This window comes from Moschus berezovskii, chromosome 1, assembly GCF_049115385.1.
Source record: "Moschus berezovskii isolate FMDL1 chromosome 1, NW_MosBer_1.0, whole genome shotgun sequence".
Taxonomy (NCBI): Eukaryota; Metazoa; Chordata; class Mammalia; order Artiodactyla; family Moschidae; genus Moschus; species Moschus berezovskii.
The window spans coordinates 117,017,262-117,042,167 of record NC_142460.1 but is presented as its reverse complement, the minus strand read 5'-3'; the positions used below and the strand labels follow the sequence as shown (position 1 = coordinate 117,042,167).

General features: G+C 37.7%; 1 protein-coding gene across 1 annotated transcript in view; it reads right to left on the bottom strand.

Moving 5' to 3' along the window:
- The window catches only part of SPATA16 (spermatogenesis associated 16), a 266,115-nt gene that overhangs the window by 72,444 nt on the left and 168,765 nt on the right, over positions 1 to 24,906 (bottom strand). Inside the window, exon 5 of the mRNA XM_088842623.1 lies at positions 1,388 to 1,535. Within this exon, the coding sequence (XP_088698749.1) occupies positions 1,388 to 1,535 (148 nt within the window). The remainder of the gene's footprint in view (positions 1 to 1,387; positions 1,536 to 24,906) is intronic.

Here is a 24,906-nt window from a genome sequence, read left to right as displayed (position 1 = left end):
CGTCCCTGTCTCCTCCCACCCCCAATCCTTCGCAGCATCAGAGTCTTTTCCAGTGAGTCAACTCGTCGCATGAGGTGGCCAAAGTATTGGAGTTTCGGCAATAACAAAAGCTTTTGACAACTCTTAGTATCTTAGATAACTAGGTGTTTCTATCTCTGTTAGGGATTGGCTCTTAATTTAATACAAGAAAATTCTTAATTTATAATAACATTTGGAACATAGTAGAAAGTATTGAATGAATAAAAGCAATTGGCTTCCAGAGACAAAAAGAGCAAAAAAGAACACCACAAGTGTTGTGTTCTTTGTATACACTTGACTACTTGAATCTCCTTTGGATACCAGTGGCCAAAGAACATTAAAAAAAAAAAATAAGAGGGGCATTTGAGGTATGAGATAGATGGAGCAAGGAAAATAGAAAGAGAGGGACTAGAGAAAAAATTTCATCTTCAGGAAAATATTACCATCACCTAGTCTACTGATGACAGATATGAAAAAAGGTGACATTTTACACAAGTTACTCCTTCATTTTTTAAAAAAATCTTAGAGTTTCTAAGTGTTACCTCCCCTATTTAAAAAAGAAACATGACTGATGACACAAGGGATATTACACTAGACCTATAAGGCTGCTGCTGCTCCTGCTGCTAAGTCGCTTCAGTCGTGTCCGACTCTTCGTGACCCCATGGATTGCAGCCTACCAGGCTCCTCCGCCCATGGGATTTTCCAGGCAAGAGTACTGGAGTGGGTTGCCATTGCCTTCTCCACCTATAAGGCTAGCTTTACATAAAAACTAGAAATAACTTTGTTTCAACTCAGTTCAGTTCAGTCACTCAGTCATGTCCAACTCTTTGTGACTCCACGAATCGCAGCACACCAGGCCTCCCTGTCCATCACCAACTCTTGGAGTTCACCCAAACTCATGTGCATCGAGTCAGTGATGCCATCCAGCCATCTCATTCTCTGTCGTCCCCTTCTCCTCCTGCCCCCAATCCTTCCCAGCATCAGGGTCTTTTCCAGTGAGTCAACTCGTTGCATGAGGTGGCCAAAGTATTGGAGTTTCAACCTCAGCATCAGTCCTTCCAGTGAACACCCAGGACTGATCTCCTTTAGAATGGACTGGTTGGATCTCCTGGCAGTCCAAGGGACTCTCAAGAGTCTTCTCCAGCACCATAGTTCAAATGCATCAATTCTTCGGCAATCAGCTTTCTTCATAGTCCAAATCTCACGTCCATACATGACCACTGGAAAAACCATAGCCTTTCAACTCAACAGATTAATTAAAAAAAAAAAAAGTCCTTAAAACTGAAACAACAAAAGTCAGAAACATCCCTGTATTTGTTTTTTATGAAAATAAAGTGTCAGCTGATACTTTGAAGATACTGATTCTTACCTGTGTAGATGTACTCCACGTATGCAGGATGAATTTTTGTGAAAACTTCTTTTACTTTTTCTATTTTATCAGCGCTGATTTTTGTTGCAAATGGTGTGTACATAACTGAGAAAGATTCCGCTCTGGTGATGGCTTCCTCAATCATGGCCTAAGAGAAAGCAAATAACCCATTTGGCATCAATAACAATATATGACTTTTTAAGAATGTAAAAAAAAATATAATTACCTTTATGGATGATTTAAATATCTATATACTGTACTGCAGAGATAACATTTTGGTCTTGAATATTCATTAGAATGAACTTTTAATTAGTTCTGGAAATACTATTTCATATTAGGAAAACCAATTAAATGGAGAAAGTTTGTAAACAGACACCTCTAAACTGAACTTGCTTTAAGATAAAAATAAAAATTCTATTTTCTAAGGTGTCATTTTTAACTTGGTCTGAAACATCAAATTCTTAAGTCTAATATAATTATCTTATGAAAAGACACTGATGAGCAATTTGTTCTTTAAAAAAGTAATTAAAATATCTAAATTTAAGTATTGTCTATAAATAACCTGACAAGCTAGACAAACTATATTTTTCTTCTTCCAATACCTGGCAAAGTCTTTTGGAGGTATGAAAAAAAATCTTTCTCAATTCCCTCCTAGCAAAGCTTTCCTTCCCTGAAGATCACAATGGCCGAGCCATTTGAGATGGATTCGGCTATTTAAGAATGTCTTTAAATTTTCTTTGTTCATGTATGGTACCATTCTTGATAAAGTTTGTCATCCCCTTGAGCTTCCTGTTTTAACAAGGTCCATTACTATTTGAAACAGACCAAAAGGGAAGTTATGTGAAGTTTTAAAAAGGAATTTATTCCTTTCCTACAACTTTTCCTTCTAACAAGCCTTGACAATTGAATAAAAAGTGGAACTGACTATAGTTATCTCATTTTTCTGAAAATAGCATAAAAGAATATTATAAAAATTCATATATACTTATAGGAATAGTTTTTTCCCTGACAACTCTGAGTGTCAACAACCAATAAGGAAAAATAATAGATTTGAAGTTTCCAACAAAGAAAATCATTTAACAAACAGCAACTTTATCATTACCAGCATGGTGTATTATTAAACAAGTTTTAGGCTAATGTTAAACTCAGTAAGGAGTTGATTTTAAACTGAGAGACTGAATTTATCTTGTTGATAGCCTACTTCATTCCTCAGCGGCTCCAAATGGCCCCTATGATCAGTTTTCTAACTTACAACTTAAATTTGTTGTGGGGCAAATTTCTGAATGGTTGAAGGAAAGAACTTGTCCACAACACTGTCCTTTCCAGGTTTAATGAACTGGAAGGGGAACAAAGAATATGATTGTGATGCCAAATATGGAGCCAGCACTTAGAAGGAGGTAGCCATGGATTATGAAGCAGTGGATTCTGAGGGTGCAGCAGGTCTGGATGCTGAGACCTGGATGTGACAATGGAAGGCTTACAAAGGGCAATGCAGGCAGCAGGTCTGGAATTCAGAGATGTGGATTAAGAACTCAAGCTGTTTAGGTACCAGGTTCTGGTCTTCCAACAAAAATAAATATCCTTTATATTGGGTAGGAGAATATTTTCTCTTGCTTCATGCTTCATTGTTCATTTCTGGAACATGGAATATGTTGGAATATATTTATTGGTGCAACTAATTCTGGGATGGCCTGTCCAGACCAAGAAGGTAAGTAGTTGTACCTGGATTCGTGTGGAGTGAGGTGCCGAAGAAGGAAGCTGTTCTAGACCTCAGTTCTAAGGTCTTGATCTGCCTTCACTGCCTTTTGTAGGCTCCTAGTTCCTGTGTAAGTTTGCTAGGGCTTCCATAACAAATTTTTACAGACTGGATGGCTGTAACAACATAAATTTATTTTATCATATTTCCAGTGGCTAAAAGTCTGAGATTTGGGTGTCTGCAGGGTTGATTTCTTTTTAGACCTCTCTCTTTGGCTAGTAGATGGCCAGGTACCTTCTCCTATGTCTTCACATGTTTTTCCCTCTGTGTGTGTCTGTATTCTAATCTCCTCTTACATTGGTCATATTGGATTGTTGTTGTTCAGTCACCCAGTCATGTCTGATCCTTTGTAACCCCATAGGCAGCAGCACGCCAGGCCTCCCTGTCCCTCACCACTTCTGAAGTTTGCCCAAATTCTTATCAATTGCATAGTGATGCCATCCAGCCATCTCATCCTCTGACACCCTCTTCTCCTTCTGCCCTCCATCTTTCCCAGCATCAGGGATTTTTTCAAAGAGTTGGCTGTTTGCATCAGATGTCCAAAATACTGGAACTTCAGCTTCAGCATTAGCCCTTCCAGTGAGTATTCAGGGTTGATTTCCTTTAAGGTTGAGTGGTTTGATCTCCTTGCTGTCCAAGGAACTCATAGGAATCTTCCCCAGCACGACAGTTAGAAGGCATCAATTTTTGGCACTTAGCCTTCTTTATGAACCAACTCTCACATCTGTACATGACTATTGGAAAAACCATAGCTTTGACTATATGGACCTTTGTTGGCAAAGTGATGTTTCTGCTTTTTAATATGCTGTCTAGGTTTATCATAGCTTTTCTTCCAAGGAGCTAGCATCTTTTAATTTCATGGCTACAGTCACCTTCTGCAATGATTTCGGAATCCAATTCCCTGTCTATTTGCCATGAAGTGATGGGACTGGAGGCCATGATCTTAGCTTTTTGAATGTTGAGGTTTAAGCCAGCCTTTTCACTCTCCTCTTTCATCCTCATCAAGAGGCTTTTTAGTTCCTGTTCGCTTTCTGCCATTAGAGTGGTATCATCTGCATATCTGAGGTTGTTGATGTTTCTCCCACCTATCTTGATTCCAGCTTATAACTCATCCAGCTGGGCATTTCTCATGACGTGCTCAGCGTATGAGTTAAACAAACAGGGAGACAACAGACAGCCCAGTCGTACTCCTTTCCCAATTTTGAACCAGTCCGATTCTAACTGTTGCTTTTTGACCAGTCAACAGGTTTCTCAGGAGATGGGTAAGATGGTCTGGTATTTCCATCTCTTTAAGAGCTTTCCACAGTTTGTTGTGATCCACACAGACCTCATTTTAACTTAATTACCTTTTAAAAGACCCTATTTGCAAATACATTCATCATCTACAGCCTGGGGTTAGGACTAGCATATGAATTTTGCAGGGGACGTGGTTCAGCCCATAACACTTCCTTACATCCAAATAGCCTTTCTGGAGGTGTCTCTGAATATCTTGGTGAAGGATATGTTGCTTTAAATTCTGGATCAAATACTTTTAGTGAAGGTATTTAATCCTCTACTTTGCTCCCAGAAAGGTATTAACAGTATCCCAGTAAGGCCAAGACAGAAGAAAACATTCCATCCCATTTCTCTTCCAATTGCTGGCAGCTTAAGTGATGCTGGCAGAATAGCTTTGCCTTTAAGCCATCACACAACAGGACAGGAAGACTCGTGCCCAAGAGCCTACACCAGCTTTTTTTTTTTTTTTTGCAAGTGGCAGAAGAGTGGTTTTCATATGACAGTTTGATCTGCTTGTTTAAGGCATTGTGCTCTTGGCTTAATCCTCAAGACAAGGCATGCAGGCTTTCACAGTGTTCTCCCCTCAGAAGGATATGTGCTGGAGTATATACCCTCCCTCTCTCTTCAGTCAGAGTCAATAGAATCGGGGTTCTTTTGTGGCTTCTGCTCTCCATCTTGAAGATGAGTAAAGAAGTGAGTGAGTGAGCAGAGTGTGTAAGAATAAAATTGAAATTTCAATGGAGACACTTTCTCAGATGAAATTACTATAGCCCCAAGAAGAAATAGTGCAATGTAATTTTAAATATATATTTACATATAAAGTTTTAAACACATATATTTAAAATATAAATGTACATACACATATGTAACATTTTTGGTATATTGTTGACTATTTCTGAAGTAGTCTAGAAAAATTTAGCTTTAAAATACTTATTATTACTATAATTATTATTATTTAAAATAGTGGGAATTTTTGATTGTTTTTGGTTGGGCACCAAAATATCAGGTTTTCATTTTGTGATGGCAGTAATTAAATAATTTAGAATTGGGCTTATTTTTCATGAGGAATCTATGTCCATTTTTAAAAAAAATTATTTTATTGAAGTAGGTGACACAGGTGGTAAAGAATCTGCCTACAATGCAGGAGTTGTAGGAGATGTGAGTTTGATCCCTGGGTGGGGAAGATCCCCTGGAGAAGGAAATGGCAACCACTCCAGGATTCTTTCCTGGAAAATTCCATGGGCAGAGGAGCCTGGCGGGTTACAGTCCATGGAGTCACAAAGAGTGAGCAATGGCTTAGTGACTAAGCACATATTGATTTGCAATATTGTATTTCTGCTGTACAGTAAAGTGATTCACTTATACATATACATTTTTTTTCCATTTTCTTTTCCACTGTGGTTTATCACAGGATATTGAATATAGTTCCCTGTGTTATCCAGTAGGACCTTGCTGTTTATCATTCACTATTATAACAGTTCACATCTGCTGATCCCAAACTCCCAATCCATTCCTTGCCGCACCTTCCTCCCCCAGCAATCACAGGTCTGTTCTCTGTGAGTCTATTTCTGTTTCATAGATAAGTTCGTGTCATATATATATATATTATTTATTTATTTATTTTTGGCTGTGCTGTGTCTTTATTGCTGCATGAAGACAACTGTCTTCATTTTCTCTAGTTGTGGAGAGTAGAGGGTACCCTAGTTGCTGTGTGCAGGCCTCTCACTGTGGTGGCTTGTCTTTTTGCAAAGCATGGACTCCAGGGTTTGTGTGCTTTAACAGTTGTGGTGTGTGGGCTCAGTACTTCTGCCTCCTGGGCTCTGGAGCACAGGTTCAATAGTTTTGGCACATGGGCTTAGTTCCTCCATAGCTTGTGGGATCTTCCTGGACCAGGGATTGAACTCATGTCTCCAGCATTGACAGGTGGATTTTTCACCACTGAGCCACCAAGGAAGTTCTGTGTCATGTTTTAGATTCCAGATATTAGTGATATCATATGGTATTTGCTTTCTCTTTCTGACTTACTTCACTTAATATTACAATCTCTAGGTCCACTGATATTGCTGCAAATGGCATTATGTCATTATTTTCTTTGGCCAAGTAGTATTCCATTGTATATATGTACCGCATCTTTATCCATTCATCTGTTGATGGACATTTAGTTTGCTTCCATGTTGTGGCTGTGTGAATAATGCTGCTATGAGCATAGGGGTGGATGTATCTTTTTGAATTGTAGCTTTGCTTGGATATATGCCCAGGAGTGGGATTGCTAGATCATATGGCAACTTTATTTTTAGTTTTTTGAGGAACCTCCATACTTTTCTCCATGGTGGCTGCACCAATTTACATTTCCACTAGCACTGTAGAAGAGTTTTCTCTTCTCCATATCTTCATCAGTATTTATTGTTTGTAGATTTTAATGAATAATATAATGTGGGCAAACTGAAGATTTTAAATGCAAAGATTTCTTTAAAAACTGGGATATTTTATAATAATGATAGGTATTAAAATATAAATTTTAATTTACTTTTTACCACCAAAGATCTTCCTTGGTTTTGAAAATAAAGAGATGAGAAATTGAAGCTTGTAAAAATAAAAGTGCACTGAAAATAAAGGCAGATTTCAAATGGTCGTTTTTAACTTGACAAAAATTTTCTGCAATTGTGTCATTCTTTCCCAATGTGTGAGGTTTTCTGATGTCAATAAATGCCTCACATATGCAGAGAATGGGGAGCACAATCAGTCTGCATGACCTGCTGTTGTGTGCATTGCTATTAATTTTGCTTTCTTTGCTGTTACACAAAAAGAAGCTTTGAAATTAGGTGTTCACATTTAGGAGTCCTTATAATTCTCTATTGTTATCCTCATGTTATCAAGTTTTAAAGCTTACAGTTATACAAACCAAGAGTGCATGTGGGCAGCTCACTTTCTCTACGAACAGTAACATAATAATTTCTCCTTATACTTTAGCTAAGTATTTGCTACTTCAGAAATCAACTTGCCCAGGATAATTGTAAACCAAGAAAGACCCGGAGAGATAGGGAAGAGAGATACTCTATCAAGAATAAAGGAAAAGCAAACAAAGTAGTGGAAAAAGTTGACTAGTAAAAAAGAAAAAAAAAAAGTATCTCCTTCTTCTAAATCCAAGTGGGTTGATTCTTCCTGGTGAATTTTTAAGAGGACTTAAAGTGCCCAGGATAAATCTTGCAGTAACCATAAACCTCAGACATTTCCAAGATGATGGGATTATAAAAATTTCCCCCCTTTTTGCTGGAGGATTTGGATAAATTGTAACCTTTTAACTATGTGTCCAATGATGGTGGTTCAGTGAGTAGAATTCCTGTCACTGCTAATTAGAAAATGTGATGAAGTTATTATAGATTATTATCAAATTATTCCTTTAATGTTCCCATTATCGGGGTTGACAATAATTGCAGTAAATTGCTTTACTTACAGGATTAAATCTGGAAGGAATCTTGGGAATTTTCCAGTTCAATTCACTAAACTGCATATTGCTTAAGTGACTTGGAGAGGCATAAGTGACTTTTCTAAGGATTAACAGCTTTTTAATTTTACAGAATTTAGAATTAGGTTTTCAAATATTATATTTCACATTCTCTTTGGAAAATTATGTTTTTATTTCCTCAGCTTTATCCTTGTATTTAAAAACTGTCATAATAGATATATCCTCTTAAATTCTGAAGTATTTAGTTTTGCAGTATATGTGAGTGCTACAGAACTTTAGAACAGATATAGATCTATCTACCTACCTACCTACCCATCTCCTGGACACCTGGTTAGGCATTTTCCTTTGTAGTTAGGTGTGGCCATGTGGCTGAGTGCGGGCCAATGGAATGTAGGCAGGAATATTCTTTCCAAATTTAGCCCATAAAACTTGCCTAGTATGATCTATTTTCTTTCCTTATCAGCTACCTAGAGAGGAAGACTCCTAGGATGTGGATGAAGATGGAGCTACAGGATGGAAGGAGTATGGGTTCTCCTGTTGCTGACCGGAGGACAATCAGCCAGGAACATCCACATTGGACTGTACTGTAAGTGAGAAATCAACATTTATTAAGGTACTAGAATTTTGGAGGTTTTTAAAAAAATAATGTGTGTATTTATTTTATTTTGGGGCTGTACTGGGTCTTCGTTGCTGCGTGGGCTCTTCTCTAGTTGCGGCGAGCGGGGGCTACTCTCTAGCTGCAGTGTGCCGGCTTATCGTTGTGGTGGCTTCTCTTGTCGAGGAGCACAGGCTCTAGGGCGCATGGGCTCAGGAGATGTGTCAGTAGTTGTGGCACATGGGCTTAGCTGCTTCATGGCTTGTGGGATCTTCCCGGAGCAGGGATTGAACCCATGTCTCCTGCTTTGGAGACATGGATCCACCAGGGACGCCCTGGAGTTGTTTGTTGTAGTAGTTAGTCTACCTTAATACACAAATGCTATTAAAGGAAAATTGTAATCTCTCTCATAATCCATTTTTTCTACTAAGTCTTATGTATGATAAAAAAAAGTAAAGAAAAAAGATATTTTAAGATGAAATAACTTCTCATTTAGCAGTGTGATAAATGTTTTTATGTATCTTATGCTTTAATTTTCCTAAAGTCCATCTAAGTAAGTGGATTCATCCTATGGATGAATATTATGATTGTATTGTTTTATCTTAGTTGACACTATTAAATTCAATCTTATATTTGAAAGCTATAAATGATTGAGATGGGAACCTTTGGTCCTCAGTGATTAATATGGCTCTTTGTTATTATATTAATAATTATGAAATTTGGAATGATACCTAGGATTTTCTAGAAAACAGAAAAATAAAATTGTTGAGCAATATTTTTCAAACTTAATCCTTTTAAAATATATATGAATTTAATTCGAGAAACTTCAACTTTCTTGAAATTTAGATTTAATCTAAAGAGTAGCTTTTCTTAAGGAGCAGAATCTTTCCTTGAGACTTACCTATAAACTACTTCATAGTATCATTTAGAAACTAGCCAGGATTGAGATTTTTATGATAATTTTATTAATATAATGATATGTCAGAATAAAATATATAATAGTTTGCCCTGCCCTGATAATCAACATTTTAATGCAGAAATATTGCCTTGGATTTATGAGAGTTCTTTTATCAAGCAACCTTCATTGTAAGTTGTGTATTTTTCTAGTATAAAGGAATATTTGGCAGTTTTTCCATTATATTTATTAGCTCAGTGATATGAATGTTGTAAATATCTTCATTCAGTTTAAATATAAGTATTTAAATTTTTATTTGTGTTTTCTGGAATTTACCAAATATTTTATGAACAGGTTACTCGTACCAAAGAACACACATTTTTATATAGCAGTTTTGAATTCTCTACTTTGCAACGTGTCTTGTTTAAAACAGTCACAAGAACTACCATTTTAAATTCTGAAATATTTACTTTTTTGCAGTGTATGTGAGTGCTATAGGATTTTAGAACATATAACTATATATGTATATGTATCCACATATTGTGTGTGTAAATGTATTCCACTGTTCACTGTCCAGTCTGGTTAGGGTTAAGGTTTTGATTATATATATGCCTCCATTAGCTGAAAACTTCAGCACTTAGTGGCCAAAATTTACCCTGTATTTGTTTTTAATCATTTATATTTCACAGTAAAATTTTATTTCCCTGCCTCTTCAGCATGAAATAAAAGAGATGGAAGGGATGCAAGATATTATTTTAAGATCATTCAACTTTATAACCAAGGAAACTGAGGCTCTTGTTAGTTCTGGTGACTCACTTGCAGTCACAGAATTAGAGATGGAAGTAAGACAAGAACACAAGTCTCTGAAACCAGTGCTTTCTCTTACACCGAGAGAATTTTTATCTTTGTAAGTAGATTATTTCCTAGAATTATAAGATCAATTATTGCTTTCATTTCTTTTTTTCACCACTGTTTTATTCCTGTCATCAAAGGCAAGGATAATTTGACTCTGATGCTAACAAAGAAATAAATGGGCCACATTAAGACTAAACCAGGTCAAGTTCCTCTTCACAACAATAATCCTAACATAGAGTATTCATCCTTCACTCCTACTGGCCACAGTAAGAGTGCTTTGTCTACAGGCTGCTGATTAGATTTAGGATATGCTATCAATTAGCATGCCTTTCTCAAAGAGAAACATTTACAGAAATTAAATGAAAGGCTTCTTAATGGGTAAGTCAATAATGTGCTTGGGTTGGTCAAACTTACTTAATGGCAAAGCACATATAATTTGTAAATAGAATGTAAAGTATGTTCTTGTACTAAAGACCCTCAATAATTTTCTATATGCACATTAGAGAAACACCAGCTGATAGAAACTCAGAGCTACAAGTGTGGGTTTCAGCAGCCTCCAGACTGTTTAGGATGCCACAGAGCTTTTATTCTTGATGACTTAAAATGAATCACCAAAAGGTATCGCATGAATACATAGCTGTATTACAGGTAATTATTTCATTACTGGGTATTACTAATGAGCTTCAGCTCCTGTGTTTAATGGTGGATGCTAACATGGTTTGGAACCCTTTTATGTTGTTGTGTGTTTCATCTCTATGCTTCGTTTAGTTGTATAAAAGTGGGTATTCCTTTCCCTATGTTTGTGGTTTTTTGATTATATTTCTTGACTGGTGTTTCACAGCTGATTAATGGTGATATGGGGACAAGAACTTGGTAACAGGTTTCCAGGCTTGTACTGCTTTTTACATATATATATATATATTTATCTCTTGGGTCACTGTGAAAGATAACTTTGAGTGGAAAAGTCAAGGACGCCCTTGAAACAAAGGTATATTGTAGAAAATGTTGAAAGAATCCAAGGATGTTTAACTTGGGGACAAAACGTCGGTTATATGAACTGACTCTGCCACCAGAGTACAACCTGCTCTTGGATTCTGCCTATGTAGATTTTTGTTTAATTTGGTGATAAATATGTAAAACTCATTTTTATTACTTGAATATGTTCACTGTGCCTTGGCTGAATGCTGTAGATAAATTATTCTGTTTATTTGTTGAGTCAGCACTGGAAAATAAGCATTATCATCCCACTTTACAGATGAGAAAACCTCACTTTTTTTCTGTTATAACATGCAGTAGTTCACACTGCTACTTTGCAACAGAGTTGGGATTCAAGCCAGTTGTGTATCAGTCAGAGCCTTGTGTTCTGAGCCATTTATGCCGTGTGGGCTCATCAATGAAGTCCGTAGCCCCATTTGGCATTAAGATAGGATTGTAAATATGAGAACCCTTAGTAGAAGGGAAAAACATTTTAGCAGAGCCTTCCAATGAAAGATCTACTTGTCTTGGGAGCTAATAGCTCCATGGCCCTGGAGGACTTAGGAGGGATTTTGATGTTGGAATCCAGTAATAGGTATTACAATGCCAAGTAGAGGTGTGTCTTTATTGTGCTGGAGTCTAGTACTCAAAGTAGTAGACTTTGGGTAGACTCCTCATGCTGGTAATTTCTTTTCTCCCTCAAGTTTTACTCTTGCCTGGGTACCATACACCTATTCTTTATCATTCTTGTATCTTTCATTAATCTTTTCTGGGCTGTAGCTCCTCACAGAGGGCCTTATAGTTTAGAAGACAACAAGTTGCAGGAAGATGATTAATATGGGTCAAGTGTCTTTCTTTATCTTCCCAGGTAGCTCAGATGGTAAAGTATCTGCCTGCAATATAGTTTTGATCCCTGGGTCAGAAAGATCCCCTGGAGAAGGATATGGCTGCCCACTCCAATATTCTTGCCTGGAAAATCCCATGGACAGAAGAGCCTGGGGGGTTATAGTCCATGGAGTCCTCCTATATATGACTTCTCATCATTGGGAAATCTCAGGAGGGGGATAATCACATCTGGGAAATGCAACAGACCTGTCACAGTGTATGACATACACATACATAGACACTTCAGAGAATATGTGTATGCCCACACACACTCTGTGACAACAGTCCAACTTCCAGTGATGTTCAAAACACCTGCCACTGTGTTCCAGGTTACCCGCGTCCAGTTAAAAGTTTTCTCTCTGCTTTGTGTCATATGTTAATCTTAAAGCGGGCCAACCTCTACCTATTGAAAGATAAATGAAATGAAAACTTGCCATGTTAGTTATGATGTTTTCCATCCCTTTAGGGTTGGGCTTGAAATAGTTCTCCCCAGATCTTCTGGAGGCTTTTGTCTCTCATAGGCTGTTGACTCTTAGTTTAGACTGTGCTGTATAAAATATCACCTGTGCTTTTCTTGGATAAAAATAGATTAGTTTAACAGTTACTTTGTGATCCTGAGAAAAAGTATATCATGCCACATGTTAAAGGCTGACATTTGAAATGCCAAGGTCTCATTATTTGGAAGAGGGGAAATTATGAAAAAGAAAATAATTCCATCGGGAGCTGTAGCCCAGGTAGAACAGGAAATCTTCACAAATTAATGAGGAAAATACAATCATATGAATTAAAGAAAAGAGGGGAATCTATTTTTAATTGCTGTGCAATACCATCAAAAGGATGGTTGAATATAAATAAAAACATTAAAAACTTTGCATTTTACAGATTATCTCATACCTGGGTGAACATAGCTTAAAAAATTTCATGATTTCATGGAATAGTTATTCCACATTTCCAACTGCTAAAAAAAACAGTGACCTCAATTTCTCTGCAAGCTTATAAATCAATAACCCATAAAATCTATGGGAAATATAAAAAATAACCATAAACTCCTCTAAAATTGGTTTTGCTCATAGCAATTTTTGATTTTCAGATGCAAACAAAAACAAAGAAGGAATCCACATGTTCACAAATTTGAACTGAAAGGCAAAGCCTCTATGTAAATAAAATACCCTCATGGCAAACTAGCAGAATAGTCACAGGATTTTTGGGAATTAAATAGTTATAACTAAATTTGTTCAAGTAAAAGAAGGTTCAAATTGCCTTAGATCTCTGAAACTCACATCATTCTCAAATGAAGGAAAATGAAAAGAAATTTCGAAGTCACTTTTTTCCTCCCCTAAGAACTGTTGGAAACCCATAAAGCTTTTTAGGAGAGAAAAAAGAAAAGAAAAGGAAAAGCTGACTGTATTTAATCACCTATGGATATTACTGCAAAACCAAACCAGCACCATGAAAAAAAAATATATATATATATAAATTTCTGAAGAAGAGTGCTAAATAAATATTTCTCAGGAGTGGCTGAGGATTATTTTCTTATTTGATATGATGCCACTCGTTTTCATTTTATTTTTAGTTGGATGATAATTACTTTACAATCTGTGTTGGTTTCTGCTATACATCAACACGAATCAGTCAGAGGTATATATATGTCTCCTCCCTCTTGAATCTCCCTCCCATCTTCCATCCCTTCCTACCACCCTTCTAGGTTTTCACAGAGCACAAGGTTTGGGTTCCTTGCGTTTTATCACCTGAACATGCTCGATCTCCTCTGATGCCACTCTTTTCTATGAACGTGGAAATATCAACTTGCAGATAGATAGGGCTGATGTACAAGTGCGCAGCCCTCTGGAGGCCATGTTCTAAGGCTATGTCCACCCATTCTTGCATGATCTGGATGCCTGACATTGTTTTGGCAGGAGACATAGCTGTTTATTTCAAAGTGAGAACTAGGATTTCAAAGGCAGGAAAACGACTAAAAGGTGACACTCTGAGTAGATTTCACAGTGAGGTAAAGTAATTGAGTGTTTGACTCATTTTTTCAAAGAAAGCTTTGGCTTTTGACATGTACATGTGGGATAGAGGAGGCGGGATGGTGTGGGAGAAAGGAAGGAAGGGGCAGGTGAAAAACACCCTCACCTACTTGCCAGTCTTGTCAAATCAATGCCATCATATATATACACACACACACATAGCACCGATGTGTACTATATATATGTATAGATATGTACTGTATATATGTGTGTATATATATATATAGTTCTGATATGCGTGCATGAATTTAATATATATATGGTTCAGGTTCCATCCCTCCCGCCTTCTCTCTCTTCCTTCTTCCTTTCTTTCTTTCTTCTTGGTCCCTGGGATACTCACAGAACATCAATAGAAAAACTACACAGAACTATATAAACAGAAAATAATGTCACGGTCACTATCTCCTTCATGAGAACACGCAACCTTGGATCAAATGCATGCCTAAATCACATCTTTCATTTACAAGTGAACCTCTTCTGCTGGCATACTACCTCAAATAGCATCAAAGCAAAATGAAACACAGGCAGCGTTTAACAACGCTGGTAACCATAGAAACATATCATTAAAGAATATATAAACAGAAATGAATAATTAGATGAGAAATTCATTTCTACTTTTTTCCAAGACCTGGGAAAAGAAGCTCTCTTTTACCTCTCATCCCAATTTGGACATTTCGTCTTTAGCCTGTCATCTAACTGAAAAATACAAGAATTCATAAAGTGAGAATTGTCATATTGCCTAGCTTAATGGACAGATCTCTTCGTAGGCAAGTGACTGAAAAATATTGCAGTCCCATTGTGGCCTCGATGTAGCACTGAGTGCAAGAAAGGATCCTGAGGAAGCCACGGAGTCTGTTTTTGGGATAGGAGGGCAGGAAAACCTGATTTACATTGTGAGTAAGGGGCAAGAAAGGGAGAGAAGTTGTTGATCTTTAAAAATGGGAAGCACAGTTTGCCTCACTCACTGGAGGCTTCTATTATATATAGTCGAAAGACTGAGGCAGGCAGAAATCTGGGGCTCATGGGTTATATTAGTTGCATTGTCAGATAGGCAGCATCACTTGTGCAGGTCATCTGCCACTCTACTTTTGTAGGGAAGCCCTACATAAACTTTATTGTAAATTAAGTTGATCATTAACTTTAAAAGTTACTAACGGTCTTGGAGACCATCTAGCCCATGGTTATACAGTAGAATCACCTATTAAGGGGGCAGCAGGGACACCCCGCTCCAGTACTCTGCCTGGAAAATCCCATGGACAGAGGAGCCTGGTAGGCTGCAGTCCATGGGGTCGCTAAGAGTCGGACACGACTGAGCGACTTCACTTTCACTTTTTACTTTCATGCTTTGGAGAAGGAAATGGCAACCCACTCCAGTGTTCTTGCCTGGAGAATCCCAGGGACAGGAGAGCCTGGTGGGCTGCCGTCTGTGGGGTTGCACAGAGTCGGACATGACTGAAGCGACTCAGCAGCAGCAGTAGGAAAATATGATTTTCAGGATCTCAACCAACTCTGGGGAATCTAATACTTCGAATGTTTTCCCAGGTGTCTCTAATGCAGTGGTCACTAGACCAGTGTTAGGTCATTGACCTAACCCTACTTCCTAATCATACAGCAATATCATGGCGCTTCCCTGATCCCATGGACAGGCTCCCATCCCAGGAGCCTGATGGGCTATAGTCCATGGGGTCACAGAGAATAAGACACAACTAAGCACAGCAAAGCTATAGCAATATCATATCAACAGGGTTGTCATGACTTTTCAGTAAGTAGAAGAATCTAACTCCTTGTCCTTGGGCTTAAGCACATGGTTTTTTTTTTGACCAAAGGGATGTTAGCAAGCAAGGTATGGGCAGAGGTTTGAAACGTTCTTATATGGTTTTGCTTTCTCTCTTAGAATCCTGCATTTTGCCATAAGAAAGAAACATCAGGTAGCCATTGGTCTAAGGAGGATGACACACGTGGATCATTCTTAGGCCTCTCTGCAGCTTAGAGCTCAGCATAGCCAAGCGCAGCTTAGATCAGCCAAACTCAAGCTAACCTGCTTATTATTATAAGTCAGAGTTGTAGAGTGATTTGTTACACAGCATTTTTGTAGCAGTAGCTGATTAATACAGAAATGAAGTGACTTATCTAAAGTTGAATCCTTGCATTGGACCTAGAAGTTGTATTTTGTGAGTCTGAGGTTTGACTTGATTCTACTGCTCTGTATTATCTGCTTCCTTTGCTTCCTTTCCTTCACAGAGTTAAGCACAACACATCCTTTGCCTATGTGAAGTCCTTCTGTTCAGTCTGCATTCCCTATATTCCAGGACATTGTCACCTTTCCTCATCAGAGCTTACCTTTCCTTCCACATCTTGTTCCCTCAAGGTTCTTTCTGTTTTCATGTTTCCAAAGAGACTAGGAAAGTCTCACAATTGTGTCACCCTTTAGCGAGTTAAACACTTCCAGATAAAATTTCTGTTTCATATTACTAGGGGATGACTAGAGCCTTTATGCCAAATGGTTGGAATGTAAGCATAATATATGGCAATTCATAGGGAAAATATTTTTTAGATGAGTGGCTTTGGTGTTTCTCAGATGATATCTAATCCAAATACTGTATACCCTGGGGTATACTCAGAAGTTCCTTGCTCAAATATTTTATAAACTTTCTGCCCGACAGGTCAAATAAATAAATAAATAAACTATAAATATAGGCTGCTTAAGAGAAAAATCATGTGGTATTTCTATTTTGTTCCTTCTGTGGAAAATTTTTTCACAGGGAAGCACATCTTTGGAGAGAACACATTTTTTTTTTTTCTTCTCCAGAATATGTAGGTGTTTTGTTAAAGATAATAAAAAATTTTGTGGTTCCTTGACATTATTTTGCCTATAATTTCATGTTGAAGATTTTATTTTTATTCTGAGGTTGAGAAATCATAAGTTTTTATTAGGTAAATGACTAATATTGGGATGATTTTGCAGTATCAAGAAGAAAAAGAACAGGAGTGAAAAAATTACTCTGAGAGATCAGCTTCTGTTCAGTATAAAGATATCCTACATCATTCTCTGATTAGCCAGAGAAATCCATTAGATAGTTGCTACCCTGATCACCACTTTTGAAAGAAGAAGCTAATAGCTAAAACCTTGGAATTTGCATGAAGACATCTGTGAACACAGAAACCAGTGAGACAAAGGACTCTTGGAAAACTGCAACCTTCTCGAAATATTCTGATGAATCCCAAACTCAACTATAGCACAGAAGTTTTCTGCAATTCTAAAAACACACACAAACACACACACACACATATTTGTTGGATTCATGTCAATGTATGACAAAACCAACCAATATAATATTGTAAAATAATTAGCCTCCAATTAAAAAAAAAAGTTAAGGGAGAAAAAATAAATAAATAAAAAATAAAATTCCAGTTTGCCGCCCCCCCCCAAAAAAAAGAAATAGCATAAACAACTGAATTTTAAAACTGCATACAAAATAGCTATACAAAAATATTCTCTTTTTTTGGTCTAAGTTTCATGTCAAACTGTAATGGGACTTTGATGGTATTGTGGAAGAAAAACAGATTAAGAAATGATGTCTAATTTAAGTACTAGGGTTTTTTTTTTTTTTTCCTTTGGTAAATATTTTGTGCTAGAATATATACTTTTGAAGACAAGATGATGTCTATTTTGCTCACTGCTGTATATCCAACACCTAGCATGTTGTTTAACACACAGTCACTAATAAGTGCTTGATAAATAGGTGGTCACTGAATAGGAATGACAAATACAATTTGAGAGTAAAGAAGAAAGCTACCCACTAACTTAGGAGGAGTCTGGAGACACTGGAATGGGAAGATTTCAAGCTTGAATGACTGCAGTGCAGTCTCAGGAGGCACTACATGACACTAACATTTTGGGTGCTATTTTCTGCTTTGAGTGCTGGAAGCAGTAAATTTCTCCTGTTAGGCCCAATACCAAAGAGAAATAGGGCTGTTGCAAAGAGAAGGAGCACTGCAAGAGTCTTATCCTGTGGCCTGTGAGCCCCTGAAATCCATGGAAGTGTTTTAGGGGATCAAAGACGGTGTACTGTCTTCCTCCAGCATGTGCCTGGGGAAAATCTTTTGTCTCTCAGTGCAGCCAGCTCCTGATCTTGTCCTTTGAAAGGAGACTTATTACACCAAAGAAATATTCCTTTTTGGTGAGCCCTCCTTGGAAACCATTTAGGCCATTGATATCTTCAAGATGGTGCACGTTTCAATGCCAAGCACAACTTGGATTGGATGGGGAGTCTTGGTATTCTCTGCACAGATGGAGGACCCGAGATGTTGGCACTGTCTCAGCTTCTGCTGCTTCACTGAGGAAAGATGCTCCACATGTCAGCCTTTTTACATGGGCTTGTGTTAGTGTCAACAGCCCTTCCAGCAATCCCCAAAGAGGTCTTTCCACTCCTGTGAAAGTCTTCAACTTCCTCAGAGCCAACTTCCCCAGTGCCTTTTCAGTAAACCTTTGTCAAGATACAGGAGCACACCATGAGGTTCTTTCCTACTAGAGAAGTTTGTTGGCAATCCAGAGAAGAGATTGAGGAAAGATTTGATTTGGTTAATTCTTTTAAATTTTTTTTAGAGAAAAGAAAGCCCCTTCTTGGAACAAATTGGATGTGAGAAGTTCATTCCAGGACTAGCTTTATAATGGCTCATATCTTCATCACAAAAATGAGGCAAACCTTTTGATTGAAATGTTGAATTTGCTATCAGAGATACTACTGAAGAACAGTGTTTTTTTTTTTTTAATCGAGCTGTTATTCTAAATTAGGTGGCTCATTTAGATAGAAATCTGAATTTTCTAATACTGGAGGTGAGACTGACAAAGTCTTCAGTGTTTCTAGGGCAAAAAAATCTATAGAAATTCTGCAGATGACTTATCTCTTATGAAGGTCACTCTGTCGAGATGAAATTAAAATTGAAACAAATTGCTGACGTAGATAGCCTTGATAATATGAAGTTAATAAAGATAATCTCATAGACTTGAGGACAATGATGTAATGTGAATTTTGGTATTTCTTGGTGCATGCTCCGTATGAGATACGGTGAGCTACAGGAGCTCAGACTCCATTTGCTATCAGAGATTTCATGAATCAGGATTTTACCTCTTACTGCCATTAAGAAGAAACACTGACATTGCCGCAATGTCAAATATGATGTATCGGTTTATCCCAAAAAATGTGTACAACCTTCTTACAACTGTGAGAAAGCCATAATTCCCTGTCATTGATGTTTTAGCAACTATGTGTAGATCAATTTCCAATGCAATGAGATAAAAAGCACATTTTTTCCTTGTGTATGTGTTTCTGAGTATTGTTTCTAGATGGATTCTTGTCAATTCAATGAGATTCTCAAAGGGGTTTGTGGCTCAAAGAAAGAAAGAATTTAAAAAGAACAGTCAAGGTGGGGAATGAGCTGACCAGGCAGCTTGCCCCCGTTTAGTGGGATTTCTCTGTACTCGTTTCATGGGAGTTCTGAAACAAAATTAGCTGTTACTGCCTTTTCTCACTCTGCTTTGCTGAGTGATGCAGACCAGAGCTGGCTCTGTTCCTCACATTGCAGGAGATAAAGCTGTGCACAGGATAACTCATGTGTTTGAAAGCATGGCTGAAAATAAAGGTGAGCGAACAGGAAAGGGAAACAGGAGTGGAAGAGGAACACTTGTTTGTTTTTACATTTGTTGATGCTATTAAATCTAGCTCTGCTTCAGATGCTATTCAATTTAGCCCTGGATCTAACAGGCAGGGGGCTTGGGAGACAGACTAGAATTTACTCTTCAAGATCTTCTTGGAATAATTTTATTACTTTAGGAGCAATATATGAATACATATGTTTCACTACCTTAAAATGGCTGGACTAGGGACTTTCCATTTTGCTAATCAGTTTGGAATTGTGAAGTTGTAAAGTTTGGGGGTGTTTGAGAAGAGGAGACTGACTGATAACAGAAGATGAGTATCAAGTTGTAGAAGAATGAATGCAGGTACAGTGTGACAAGTTAGTTCCAGCCCTCTTCACCTCTGAAGAAGTGATTGTTCAGACACTTAGTCATGTCCAACTCTTTGCAACTCCATATATGGCAGCACGCCAGGCTCCCTGTTCTTCACTGTTTCCCGAAGTTTGCTCAAACTCATGTCCCTTGAGTCAGTAATGCTATTCAACCATCTCATCCTCTGTTGTCTCCTTCTCCTCCTGTCCTCAATCTTTGCCAGCATCAGGGACTTTTCCAATTAGTTGGCTCTTCGCATCAGTGGCCAAAGTATTGGAGTTTCAACTTCAGCATCAGTCCATCCAATGAATATTCAGGGTTGATTTCCTTTAAGATTGACTAATTTGATCTTCTTGCTGTCCAAGGGACTCTCGAGAGAGTTCTACATCACTACAATTTGAAAGCATCAATTCTTTGGCATTTAGTCTTCTTTATGGTCCAACTCTCACATCTGTACATGACTACTGGAAAAACCATAGCTTTGACTATATGGCCCTTTGTTGGCAAAGTGATGTCTCTGCTTTCTACTGCTGTCTAGGTTTGTCATAGCGTTTCTTCCAAGAAGCAAGTGTCTTTTAATTTTGTGGCTGCAGTCACCGTCTGCAGTGATTTTGGAGCCCAAGAATATAATAAAGTCTCTCACCATTTCCACTTTTTCTCCAGCTATTTGCCATGGAGTGATGGGACTGAGAGCCCCATAAACAGTATGAAGAGGTAATATTATAGAATAAGGGGGGCAAACACTTTTAATGAAAGCAACATATCCCAGTATGAGCTGTCACATAGTGTAGAGCTTTATGCATTTTTTTCCTGCTGAGCTGATGATATGAAAAATATTCCTAATACAATTGAAAGCCATTCTTGAATTCACCAAAGCAAAGGTGTGTTCATCTGCATCTGAGAGTTTGTAAGCTGACAGACTGTGAGAGTAAGTTTAGACTTGTTCTTAAGTTTTTACATTCTGAAATTTTCAATTTCCTGTTGAACATTTCTAAAAGAATAACTGACCAGAATGGTAGAGATTTTATGTGGTTGAAAGGCAGATAAATCATAACTTCTTCATTTATGAAATAGTGAAAATAGCCCTTGTCTCTTTGGCCTTAATGGACAGCTACTAATGTACATGCAGACATAATTTCTAGTCTGTGATGTTTGGGGCATTCTTAAAGTGAACACTTTGATTGCCATGGTGCTTTGGGACAGACTTCTCTTTAAAGTTAACATGGACTGCGTACTCTCTGGCAGTGTTCCACATACCCCTTTTGATTTAGAACAGACCAAGGTTTGGGGAAAGATATATACATTTGAATGAAGATCAGGAAGAGACTGGTGAGCAGAAGGAATTATGTAACTATGGAGACACTGGTGTGGAGTGCTCTTGTTGGAGCAGGTTAGAGGGGTTTTGTTTGTGGAACTTATCTGCAGGATGTTTTCTAGTTATGTTATTTTTTTCCTTAAACTTTGCAACTTATATGTGTTTTTTATTGATGTATAGTTGTACAATATTTTATAAATTACAAGTGTACAATATAATGATTAAAAAATTTTAAAAGTTGTACTCCATTTATTGTTATCATAAAATATTTACTGCATTCCCTGTATTGTATATCATTGTATCTTATTTTATACATAGTAGTTTGCATATTTTAATCTCCTTGCCCTATTTCTCCTCCCTCTTTCCTTATCTTCACTGGTAACCACTAATTTGTTCTCTATATCTGTGACTCTGCTTCTTTTTCATTATATTCACTAGTTTGTTGTATTTTTAAGATTCCACATATAAGGGACATCATATAGTATTTGTCTTTCTCTGCCTGACTTATTGCACTTAGCATAATATCCTCCAGGTCCATTCATTGTTGTTGCAAACGACACAATTTCATTCTTCTTTATGTCTGAGTAGTATTTCATTATATATATGTATATATACACACACTACATCTTCTTTATCCACTCATCTATTGATGGACACTTAGGTTGCTTCCATATCCTGACAATTATAAATCATGCCTTTTTGAACATTTGTGTGCGTGTATCTTTTTGAATTAGTGTTTTTGTTATAAATTCAGGAATGGAATTGCTGGATCATTTGGTAGTTCTATGTTCAGTTTTTTGGGAAAACTCCATACTATTTTCCACAGGGGCTATATTAATTTTACATCCCCACTAACAGTGTGGGAGGTTTCTCTTTCCTCCACATCCTCAGCAACATTTTTTATTTGTGGTCTTTTTGATGACAGCCATTCTAACAGGTGTGAGGTGATAGCTCATTGTGGTTTTGATTTCCCTGATAGTTAGCAACGTTGAGTGTCTTTTCAGGTACCTGTTTTCCATCTGCATGTCCTCTTTGGAAAAATGTCTTTTCAAGTCTTCTGCCCATTTTTAAATCAGGTTGTTTTTGTTTTTGATGTTAAGATGTATGAGCCACTTATGTATTTTGGATATTAACCTCTCATTTATCATATCATCAGTAGGTTGTGTGACATCATATTTGAATGTCCCTGAAAATAGGAGATTTTAGAGCTAAGATGGGCTTTAAGGATAAACCTCAAATCCCTTGTTCTCAGTTCAGTCACTCAGTCATGTCCGACTGTTTGCGACCCCATGGACTGCAGCACGCCAGGCTTCCCTGTCCATCACCAACTCCCAGAGCTTGCTCAAACTCATGTCCACTGAGTCGGTGATGCCATCCAACCATCATCTCTTATTTTCTATCTGAAGCTCCCCTGGAGACTAGCCTGCTTTAGGTTAGATGTTGGTGTTAGAACTTGAACTGAGTCAGATATGACTTCCAGATGAGGGCCCTTTTTAAGTATATCAAGTTGCTTCAAATTAAAGGCGAAAAAGAATACAAAGACAAATATGTTTTTTGTAATATTTTATTAACAGAAAATAGTAAAATAATAGCATTTGTTTTATTCCTTTTTTGTATAGCGTACTTTTTGGTAAGTGGAGATATTTTTTAAAAATTTGAGTTAAGTAAAATAGGGCTATTAATACTCTTTAAAAGCTGAAGAAGACAGACAAAAATTCATTTATAAAAATTTCAAGCTCTTAACTTATCTTAGGCTATACCAACATTGGATCTATTTTTTCCTTGTTCAGTGTAGAAAAAATATTGGATGCTCAATACGTTTTTGTTTAATGAATGAATAAATTAATCAAGCATTCATTTGGAACCTAGTAAATGTCAGGTCTGCTGAATGTCATCTAACCCTCAAGATTCAAATGCTTTCCCAGCTTTCTTCAAAAACCTCTGAAATCCTTTAATAATAACCCCGTTCTTTTACTATGCGTTTTCTCAGTAGCTTAGATGGTAAAGAATCTACCTGCAGTGCAAGAGAACTGGGTTCAATCCCTGGATCAGGAAGATCTCCTGGAGAAGGGAATGGCTACCTACTCCAGTATCCTTGCCTGGAGAACACCATGGACAGAGGAGCCTGGAAGGCTACAGTCCATAGCGTCTCAAAGAGTCAGACATGGCTGAGTGACTAACGCTTTCACTTTCTTTTAATATAACTATGTAGTAGATATTATTTGCTTATTTTCCACATCTGGCAATTCTTTACAACTATTTGCTTACATACATACAAGTAACTATCTAGATTGGTCATAACTTTGCTTCCAAGGAGTAAGCGTCTTTTAATTTCATGGCTGCAATCAGCATCCGCAGTGATTTTGGAGCCCCAAAAAATAAAGTCTGACACTGTTTCCACTGTTACCCCATCTATTTCCCATGAAGTGATGGGACCAGATGCCATAATCTTTGTTTTCTGAATGTTGAGCTTCAAGCCAACCTTTTCACTCTCCTCTTTCACTTTCATCAAGAGGCTTTTTAGTTCCTCTTAAAAAGCAGAGACATTACTTTGCCAACAAAGGTCCGTCTAGTCAAGGCTATGGTTTTTCCAGTGGTCATGTATGGATTTGAGAGTTGGACTGTAAAGAAAGCTGAGCACTGAAGAATTGATGCTTTTGAACTGTGGTGCTGGAGAAGACTCTTGAGAGTCCCTTGGACTGCAAGGAGATCCAACCAGTCCATTCTAACTGAGATCCATCCTGGGTGTTCATTGGAAGGACTGATGCTAAAGCTGAAACTCCAATACTTTGGCCACCTCCTGCAAAGAGCTGACTCACTGGAAAAGACTCTGATGCTGGGAAGGATTGGGGGCGGGAGGAGATGGGGACGACAGAGAATGAGATGGCTGGATGGCATCACCGACTTGATAGACATGAGTTTGAGTGAAGTCCGGGAGTTGGTGATGGACAGGGAGGCCTGGCGTGCTGTGATTCATGGGGTCGCAAAGAGTCGGACATGACTGAGCGACTGGACTGAACTGAACTGATACAAGTAACTACTGTTTTGCATGGTCTAGATTTCCTTAGGAATATCTTGTATTTACATAAATAAAGTCTTAACTTTTACATACTTTGAAGGTCAATTTACAGGTTTCAAGTTTATTAAAGCTAATTTAAATCTTTACTTTTTATAGCAGGTGAATTGAGTTCCAAATATTCAGATGGAACCGTATAAATTACTAAGAATTTTATATGATAGACCTAGTACTTTATTGTTCAACAAGGATAATAGGTGATATAGAAACAGAAAACCAGGCACCAAGACGCAACACTGAAAATGTGGGAAAAATGTCAGGAAGTGTCAGGAGACTGTTGACAATTATTTCTATCTTACATATCGGGTCTTCCGGGTCTTCCGTTCCGTTGCTCAGTCGTGTCTGACTCTTTGCGACCCCGTGGACGATAGCCTACCAGGCTTATC